The sequence below is a fragment of the Drosophila innubila genome (genome assembly GCF_004354385.1).
Source record: "Drosophila innubila isolate TH190305 chromosome 2R unlocalized genomic scaffold, UK_Dinn_1.0 1_C_2R, whole genome shotgun sequence".
Taxonomy (NCBI): Eukaryota; Metazoa; Arthropoda; class Insecta; order Diptera; family Drosophilidae; genus Drosophila; species Drosophila innubila.
This window is the reverse complement of record NW_022995374.1, coordinates 20,503,106-20,513,572: the sequence shown is the minus strand read 5'-3', so window position 1 is coordinate 20,513,572 and position 10,467 is coordinate 20,503,106. Positions and strand designations below refer to the sequence as shown.

General features: G+C 38.5%; 3 protein-coding genes across 3 annotated transcripts; all 3 read left to right on the top strand.

The window, feature by feature from the left end:
• Window positions 1–2,265: 2,265 nt before the first annotated feature.
• On the top strand, window positions 2,266–3,465 carry LOC117783765 (odorant receptor 59a-like). The gene is made up of 2 exons (XM_034621310.1): window positions 2,266–2,990; window positions 3,051–3,465. The coding sequence occupies exons 1-2, from the start codon at window positions 2,266–2,268 to the stop codon at window positions 3,463–3,465; spliced, it is 1,140 nt and encodes a 379-aa protein (XP_034477201.1).
• Window positions 3,466–4,252: 787 nt separating this feature from the next.
• LOC117783764 (odorant receptor 59a-like) lies at window positions 4,253–5,447 on the top strand. Its single transcript, XM_034621309.1, has 2 exons — window positions 4,253–4,971; window positions 5,033–5,447. Exons 1-2 carry the CDS (start codon window positions 4,253–4,255, stop codon window positions 5,445–5,447), a joined length of 1,134 nt encoding a protein of 377 aa, XP_034477200.1.
• Window positions 5,448–6,356: 909 nt separating this feature from the next.
• LOC117783763 (odorant receptor 59a-like) lies at window positions 6,357–7,427 on the top strand. The gene is given in 2 exon segments (XM_034621308.1): window positions 6,357–7,075; window positions 7,133–7,427. Coding segments are annotated over 2 exon segments (1,014 nt in total).
• The last annotated feature ends 3,040 nt before the right edge of the window (window positions 7,428–10,467 follow it).

The window sequence follows — 10,467 nt, the reverse complement described above, 5'->3', positions numbered from 1 at the left end:
AAGTTTAGTAACAGGCACAAAGCGAGGACAGAGCGGGGGCTGGGATGGAGGCGATGGACAAGGAGGACAAACTACTAAATGAGCTTCGTTACAGTTGCAATTAATGAGCAACGTTGTACAATTAGTGAACTATCTCAATTATGTAGTTCACCTACAGACCGTCAGATGCCGGCAGATGCGACCCCTCATATTTGCTCCATGCTCTGATTGTTGTTGTTGTTGTTCTTGTTGTTGTTGTTGTTGTTCTTGTTCTCGTTGTTGTTGTTGTTGCGGTGGTGGGGGCTACTTTTAATAGCAAATTTGCGGCTGCTCTGACCGTTCGTTTTTTGGCGCAAGTTAGACAAGGCCAGCTAAGGACAGGGGCATCCCTTTAATTATGATAATTACATTGTTGTCGAGCTCATTTGCCGACAGCTGCTGCCTCCTCTTCGCTGCCTGCTGCCTGCTGCCTACAACACGTTGTGGCAGCTGCTGCGATTTCTATCGTTAGCCATGCAGCTCACAATTCTTGCATTCTCTGCTGGTGTCCTGCATTCTTGTTTAGGCAGAACACGTTCTAGACGTGAGCCATAATTTTAAATGTTGTAAATTAGATAATATTTATATGATTCATTTACCCTGTAATCTTAACTGAGCAATACTTATTAAACATACTTTTATATGAGTTAAAATTAGTTTAATTTATTTATTTTTATTTTTTCTTATGGCCATTAGCAGTCGACACAACAATATAAATTTAAATTAAAAACTTATCTTAAAAATGTATAAATAACAAGAAAAATGTAATTTAAAAAATTTATATTTAAGGAGTACACTAATTTACAGTATTTATTTTTACGCAAAAATTGTTTATCTTATACGCATTTTTAACATGTTTGATGTGGTTTTAAAAAGTATGCCGCCAAACTTTGTTAAACTAACCCAAAAACTGTGGTTACTGGGGACCTGAATTGGTGACAGTTGCATTGTCAAAAGTACATACATAGATACCAGCATGAACTCTAAAAAATATGTGAAATTAGCTTTTAATTGTATTCTTATGTCAACTTGCAGCATCGACATAACGAAGCGAAAAAAGCACTTTCTGCAGTTGAAACTAATTTTGTGTTGGTTTTAATAGCCTGTTGCATAGTTCCTAAAGTTATGGACATGGCTTTAGAGTTAAACAAAGTTGAAAGTCGGCTTAAAACAAATGCTGGAATGATTAAAGTACATATAAAAGAACGCGTTGCATCGGGAAATGGGGAAATATGAAAATATAAAAACTTTTTTGGTGGCGAGTTGCTATTTTTGATATGCATGCAACAATTTATGGTTGCGTCAACAATTTCGCAAAATGTTTTTTATTCAAAAAATGATGGTCATGCGTGTGTGTTGTTTTTGTGTGTGTGTTTGTGTGTCTGGGTGTGCTAATTGCATGACCCATCATGGCAATTCCGGGTTCAGCAGAAAATTCATTGAGTACTTTAGTACTTTAGTAAAAACATCGTTCTTTTCCTTTTCTCTTTAACAAGCAAAAAATGTTGGAAAATCGACAAATTGTGTATTATATTATTTTTGACGCATTGCAGTAAATTTACCACAATTAAAACAACTCACAATATGGGTGACAAAACATAAACGATCATTCACGACATGCATTTCCATGTCACTTTTATTAATAATGAAAAGCATTTTTTCCTCATTTTTCATACGTGTCGTTAAAATGCAACCAGAAACTCGTCTCTATCATTTGCATTTGCACTTTAAATGCAAATTGTCTGCAACATTTATGAGTCTGACATTTACTATTCACATATTTTTGGGGAAGAGGGCATTGTTTCCTAGGTGATAACAATCGTAATAGGCTTAAAGTTTGCCAAAAGCTTCTTTGTTACGTTTAGTAAAATGGAAAGTTTGCTTGAACGAACTACATGCATATAAAACTTAAATTCATTTGGCAACACAATTAAAATCAATTTTAGCACTTGCACTAGACACGTTAGCCAATCTTACAAAATACATGTACCTTAAAGTCTTAAGGATTCAGTAGAGGAAAATTGGAAACCTAATATGCCAAGTTTAAAGCTTAACTAGTCCGGAAATGCTCAACGGTCAGGTGCCTATAAAATTATAATGTTAGTAATTGCTGTGGCCACGCAACCCTTATTAATAATTATGTAATTATGTAGAATTTTTATGAAGTAATTATAGCAGCAATGGCTGTATAAAAAGACGAAACCAAAGGCACAGCTCAATCAGAAGTATAAGGACATCGGCAACGGCATGGATACGCATATAAACAGCTTGAGTTACTTCAGGAGTCACTGGACAGTCTGGAAGATACAGGGAATTGCCTATAAACAGATTTATTGGAGGAAACTATACTTATTCTACAGTCTGTTAATAATTCTTTTTATTACCATTGGATATCCATTACATCTAGGCATGTCAGTTTTCCAGAGCGATAATCTTCCGGATGATCTTAAGAACTTGACGATCTTTGCCACCTGCCTCGCTTGCTCCCTCAAAATAATAATATACGCCTACAACTTTGATAAGGTATATAAAATGGAGCAACTTTTGAGGCAATTGGACTCACGAGTCAGTGGAAAAGAAGAGACTTACATATACAACCAACTGAAAACACAGTTGCGAAATATTCTGTTCATATTTATCAGCATCTATCTCCCAACTGGTGTTTTCGCGGAGATGTCATTTATTTTTCAGGATAAGCGGAGACTTATGTATCCTGCATGGTTTCCCTTTGATTGGCGAAATTCCACTCGGAATTACTGTATTGCCAATATATATCAGATTGTAGGCCTAAGCTACCAAATATTGCAGAACTATGTCAACGATTGTTATCCCGCCGTTATGTTGTGTATAATCTCAGCTCATACCAAGATGCTCTACAAACGCTTTGAACGTATTGGAATAAAAGACACTGGAGATTCTGAGGTCCAAAAGGAACTGGAGGCTTGTATCACGGATCACAAACGATTGCTAGAGTAATTAAATTCTAAATACTTATTCTACACTTCTTTTCTGATTGATTCCACCACTTGCAGGCTTTTCCGAACAATGGAGTCCTTCATGTCCCTGTCCATGCTCATCCAATTCGCAGTGACTGCTTTGGGTATTTGCGTTAGCTCTGCGACGTTTATTTTCTTCGTCACTGACCCTATGGGTCGAACATATTTCTTTTTTTACGGATTGGCCATGCCTCTACAAATCTTTCCCACCTGTTACTATGGAACGGACACTGAGCTCTGGTTTGGGAAACTTCACTACGCAGCCTTTAGCTGCAATTGGACCAAACAGAGCCGCAGTTTTAAAAAGAAACTGATGTTGTTTGTGGAATGCTCTCTAAAACAGAGCACCGCCATGGCAGGTGGAATGGTACGCATCCATGTTGCTACCTTTTTCTCCACCCTCAAATTCGCCTACTCTCTCTTTACTATCTTACTACGAATGCAAAAGTAAATTAGACGCGACATCTGTGGATTTCTACCGGTTTGTGGAAACGCTGTCAAGTTAAAACTGCGTCCCTTCTAAATTTGCTATCACACTACAAATGAGAAAAAACTTTTATTATTTAGTCGTATATCAATTTATTAAGTCACTTTTCATCGCATATATCAAATAATTAAATTTGTTTGAAAGATTTTTTTTAGTTCCTAAGTTTATTGAAATAGCAACACATATGTAGCACTATAAGTTAAATAAATATTACATCTTTACTAGTTGCTATGGTAAAATCTAAAGTAATTATATTCCTATCAATAATAATTGTTCAGCTTTATTTTGCAATTATAGTTATCGACAATGTAAGCAGATATAAAATAATAAATAAATATGCTAACTAGCTTCGTTGTGGTCCTATGTAATTCTATGTTGTTTTATTTAACACAAAATCCAAATTAGCTAACAAGCAATAAAATGTGTTCGGTAAAGTGGAAATTGAATTATTTCTGTTTTTGAGGTGAACAGACCGCATTGAAAATATTTGTGGATTGTTATTTGCGACCATTGAATTCAAGCAATAAAATTAAAAGTAGGAGATAAACCAATGAGACCTAATTTAATCAGCTAACTAACATTTAGTCTGTAGATACCTTATAAATTACAGTGTCAATAATGCATGAGGTCATGCAGTCAAATTTAATTGATATAATTACAAGAGCTATTTATAAAACAATTTTTAACTAAATAAATATGAAGACTCATCGAGGGACAGTTCAATCGAAATCGGAACGCCGAAGACAACGCCATGGAAACAAACAGCTTGACTTATTTCAATGTCCATTGGATAATCTGGAACTCGCTTGGATATGGCTCCAACTATGTAATTTGGAGACCATTGCTTATCGTCTACATTGTGTTGTTGCATCTGGCATTCAATGTTGGATATTCATTTCATCTGGGAATGTCAATTTTCCACAACGACAATTTTACAGATGATATTAAGAACCTAACGACATTTGCCGTCTGTTTTGCTGGCACTCTGAAATCCTTGGTATACGCCTTCAACTTCTACAAGATACATCAAATGGAGCAAATGCTGAACCTTTTAGACTCACGCGTCAGTGGAAAGGAAGAAACAAATATCTACATAAATTTGAGAACTCAGTTGAGAAACATTCTCTATGGATTTATCGGTATCTATATGACAGTTGGTATTTTTGCCGAGTTGTCGTTTGCATTTCAGGATAAGCGCGGACTTATGTATCCTGCCTGGTTTCCATTTGATTGGCGTAATTCCACGCGAAACTTTTACATTGCTCACGTCTATCAGCTTGTTGGAATTGCTTATCACCTGATACAGAACTTTGCATTCGACTCTTATCCTGCCATGATATTGTGTCTGATTTCAGCTCATATCCAGATACTCTACGCACGCTTTGAACAAATCGGATTGAATGACCGTGGAGATGCCGAGGCTCAAAATCAACTGGAGGCCTGCATAACTGATCACAAATGCTTACTACAGTGAGTGGAAAATCCGTTTATGTTTGTACCTTAATGTTCTAATAGATTCATCATTTTGCAGACTATTTAAGACCATGGAATCCCTCTTCTCATTGCCCATGCTCATTCAATTCACAGTGACTGCCATGAATGTCTGCATTAGCATTGCGGCGTTTCTCTTTTTCGTTACAGACCCAATGGGTCGCTCTTACTTCCTATTCTATTCAATGGGTGTTCCTTTTCAAATCTTTCCCACCTGTTACTATGGAACGGACACTGAGTTCTGGTTTGGAAAACTTCACTATGCGGCCTTCAGTTGCAATTGGACTACACAGAGTCGCAGCTTTAAAAAAAAACTGATGCTTTTTGTGGAGTGCTCTTTGAAACAGAACACACCCATGGCAGGTGGAATGTTACGCATTCATGTTGCTACATTTTTCTCTACCCTCAAATTCGCCTACTCCCTTTTTACAATCTTACTACAAATGCAAAAGTAGTGTGTAAATTAACACACGAATCAATAAACAGTCCAGCCGTATTCGCTGCAATTATTACTATATAGTTAATTATATATTTATTATGCTTATCTTATATAATATACAATGTACGAAATTATCTGGCAGCTGCCGTGCTATTAAAATTCGATTTAAATTAAAAGCTGTATTGTTTTTTGTAGGAAAACATAATTTTAATATGTTTTGAGAACAACATATATTATCAATACGATGTTTTAAAAATATTCGACAGCCCTAGTTTTTTGCCCTCACATTTTGGTTAAAGTTGGCAGTGCTTCATTGGTTAACATATGTGGCGTTGCCATTTAAGCAGCAACCGCTCGATCTGGCAACGACGCATCCTACAAAGCAAGAGATGGCTCCACGAGCGATCTCCCAGCTCAGCAGTTCAGCTTAAGCTTCCGTCATGGACTCACATTATCAGCTGTTAAAATATAATTGTAATAGTTAAGGCTTAATACAAATAGAATAGAATAAACTAAAAATATCCGTCAAATATAGTATGTATGGTCACAAAGTGGCAGCGCTGCTCGATTTCATGTTCCCATCGTTACTGCTGATGACACTTGCAATTGAACGTATCGATATATCGATGAAAACCACAATTTTCTAATTAGTTTCCAGTGTTTCCACATTGTAAGTGTAGACTGGGATCTGCCCAACACTTCAGTTATTTAATTTAAAACTCGGTTTTATACAGTGTTTATAAATAACGTAAGAAATTCAGTTGGTCGAGGCATATTGCACTTAAAAATATAACATTTTAATTATTAATGCGACACTTAACCAATTATATATTAATTATTTCATATTACACATGAAGCTATATCATATAAAAAAAAATTATTAAAAATTCAGACAACAGTAGAGCAGAGCCTGCAGGACAACGACATGGTAATCGACAGCCGGAATTTCTTCAGAAGTCACTGCGCTGTCTGGAAGATACATGGTCTTACCCATGACCAGGTGACCTGGAAGAAAGTATACATTGCCTTTAATGTAGTGTAACATCTGTTAATAACCATTGGCTATCCACTGCACTTGGGCATATCAGTTTTTCGCAATGGCAACCTCACAGACGATATCAAAAGCGTTACGTTTATAGCCACATACGTTGCCTGCTCCCTGAAGTTTGTCATATACGCCTACAATTTTAACAAGCTCCGGAGAATGACGGAACTGCTAGTGCTATTGGACTCGCGGGTGAAAAGTCCGTCAGAGATGGATATCTACAACCAGTTGAAAACTGAGATTCGAATAATTCATTATGTGTTTATAGGCTTGTGTGTTATATGTGCAACATCGGCTGAGTTGGCTTTTATCCTGCAGGATGGCTGCGAACTCATGTACCCCGCCTGGTTTCCATTCGATTGGCGAAGTTCCTCGCGCAACTTTTACTTAGCCAACTTGTATCAGATTTTTGGCTCATGCTTTCAAATAACGCAAAACTATGCAAACGATTGCTTTCCCATCATTATGTTGTGCATTATCTCAGCCCACATAAAGATGCTCTACTGTCGCCTCGAGCAAATTGGAGTCCATGAATCAGAGGAGGTTGATTTGGAATTTGAACTGGAGGCTTGCATAAAAGATCACAAAATCTTGCTAGAGTGGGTAGAATTTTATGAGTAAAACAAATTGCACATTATGAATTAAAACCTTTACAGCCTATTTAAAACCATGGAGTCCTTCATGTCATTGCCAATTCTCATTCAAATTGCTGTCAGCGCCTTGAATTTCTGCGTCAGCATTGCTGGTGTGCTCTTCTTTGTAACTGAGCCTATGTCCCGCACATATTTAGTATTCTACGCAATTGCAATGCCACTACAGATCTTTCCCACCTCTCGGAAACAGAAAACTGCCATGGCAGGTGGAATGCTTCGCATCCGTGTGGATACCTTTTTTTCTACCCTCAAATTTGCCTACTCCCTATTTACAATCATACTTCAAATGCGAAAGTGAATATGAAACAACATAATTTTAACAAACTAATTAGTGCATCTACGCACTCTCTATCTACTGTCTCGAATTTGCCTAATACCAGACCAAAATACATGCTTATTATAGACTAAATAGTGTGGTGAATTTCACTAGCTAAACACCGCACAATGGCACAGCGGAAACCAATTAGTGTCCTGCAGCTAAACATACACAAAATGACTGCCGATTGCTGCAACAGAGAAAGCATTAACAAAGAGATCGAGAGAAATATATGCTCTCAATGATAATTGATTTTAAAGTTGCTTTCATGCCCTGTAATACGTATACGCCACGTGTGTCGGAGATTCGGCTAATTGAGTTGGATATGCAAATTTTCGTTAGGGATCTGATGTAAAATTCGTTGTAGGCGCGTGTAACTGTTGCTATGCCTTTTTGGCTTGGCGGTCGTTTATTTATTTGCACAACGATAAAACATTAAAAGGCTTTCTGAGCCTTAGCCTGGCCTTAATGCGCTTAAGTCGGCACTAAGTCATGTTGAATCTGCAAAGCCAACATTGTAAAAGGCGGCCCTAAAGTAAAATGGCAGACCCAGCAGCTGCAAAAAGGGCCAGCTACCAACTTACCAATTTATAGCCAATGGTCAGTACAAGCAAGGGGATGAGGCAGCTTAAGGGCGTGGGACTGAATGAACTGGGACTGCAGCAAGTCGATTTGATAATGTTGAACGGCAGCCGGCACTAAGTTGATTTGAATTTATAACAACAAACATTTAGACAACTCACATATCGGCAAATATTTAGGAGTAAGAAATAGATTCAAAAATGTGTAGAAGAATGCAAAGCACGTAGCATAGATTCACCGCCTTTGGCTTAAGGGAGCTGCTCTTAAATCGCTCACAAAATATGAGAGCTCTTTCAATTTTTAATCAAGCGAAACCACACGAAAACTGCCTTTCAGGACGCACAAATTAGCAATGAAACTACTTTTCTGCTTAAGCCAAGACAAGCAGGACAACGAGGACGAGGACACTCGTCCAGCCGAACTGAGCATTAAGCAGACTCAGCTGTTTCCGGGCACTCGGAAATTGTATTTCGCCACTTGTATCATTTATTTGAGCTTGCAACACTCTGTCGCCACTTAGTCGAGACGAACATGATGATCATCATGGCCATCATTGGCATCTTTATCTGTCGCTCTCCAACTGTATAAGTCATGCAACTGTTTCTCGAAAAAGTCCAGCAAGTCACTTTATTTAGTTTGCAAGACTTATTCAGCTCAAGTGACCCATCCCAACAGCTCCTCTCCCCCCTCCCCCACCTACTTCACCATCTGCCCCCCCTCTGGTTATTTCTCAACCTATTTGAAGTTGCTTTTGCTCGTCTGCAATTTGCTGTTAAGAAAAATGTTAATACACTTGCTGCAAGTGGCGGTTGTTTCTGTTGCCAGCGTTTCTCCTGTTGCTGTGGCAGCCACAAGTGGCCACTCACCTGATGAGGCTTAGCTTGGACATGAATTTGCCTAGCAAGCAAAACACATGAGTCTCAATAAATTAGAAGCAAATGAGCCTGTGGCCAGATTTGGGGATTTTGTTAAGTTTACTTTAAATGAAATTAGTAAGCAATGTTGTAAGATGAGCGCTTTCAGGACAAGCGAATAGTTTACAAGTTTTTGGCATGGAATTAATAGTTTCCTTATGACACAAGAAACGGCAACCCAAAAAACTTTTTGGCGCATATTTTCAAATTTCAAGCAAATCGAAAAATACGCAACTATGCATTTACCCGGAAAAGTTTTGTCAACGGCTTAACTTGGAATGACAAGACCTTCCATCTATGATGATGCCGCCTTTGATGACCTTGGGGATGGCCGTTGGCGTCGACGGCGACGGCGACGTCGGCGCAGAGCAATGTACTCAAGTAAATTACAAGATTTCATAGTCTGAAAATATTTAACCGCAGTTAGGTATGCTTTGGGTATGGAGAAGTAAGAAGACTTTGGCCGACAGAAGGAACCCATATAAAGCCAGAAATTTTACAACCGGCATAAGAAAGTCACTTAACGTAGCCGTTGGCGACGGCAATGGCACATTATGTGGCTGCGACTCAATGTGGCGAGTGAAAGTTAATTTCTGAGAAAATGTGGGGGCTGGAATATAAGACAGAGGCAAATACAGACAAGATACAAGCATATATGAGGAGTTAGAAGGGATGCGGCGACAGTGATAACATTTTCCTAAACTATGCCATTAACATGTAAAACTTTCGTGGTACTTGTAACCGCCTGCCTGGTTATTCGGCTTGTCTCAGTCAGTCTCAGTCAGTCTCAGTCAGTTTACATCCTAGACTCTGGCAATGGATGGTCTTGGGGCACGTAAATACTTGCCAGAAACTTGAGCGAATTAACAACAAAAGTTCGTCCTGCTGCTGCTGTTGCTGCTGTGACGGAAAACTTCGTCTAAAATAACAGAAAACTGCTGCTGGCAAGTGACAATAACAGCAGGCACAGCTAAAAGGCTTGACAACCAATGCCAGTGCCAAATGTCAAACAATTTGTGGTGCCCTTAACGCCTTAACCCCTCTGCATCTGCCATCATTTACTTACAACGAGGTAGCATCTATTTAAAGCGCCTCGTCTCGGAGCCAAGCTGGCCAAAGTATTAATAGTTGAAAACTTAAGGAATTTAACGAGTTATATTTACAACTACAATTCCAGGGCGTTGACGATAAAAAGCAAAACACCATCCGCATAATGGCCGCTAAAGAGCACTCTAAATATAGTCAAACGACCAGTTACGAGTATAACTCATTATGGCTAATGAGTGTTATTTGTGCCTGGCGCATAACAAACTCAATTTTGCATGAGACTCAACCCAACTCTACACGACACGACACGACTCGACTCGACTCGACTTCGTTTCAGCTTCAGCGCCAAAAGGTCGAAATTAGTTTGACTTGACGCCACAGACAACTTCCCTCTTTTCCCATCCCTCTATACACACATACACACATACACACACACATACACAGAGATACTTGTGGCAAATGAATGTCAACTTTGGGCT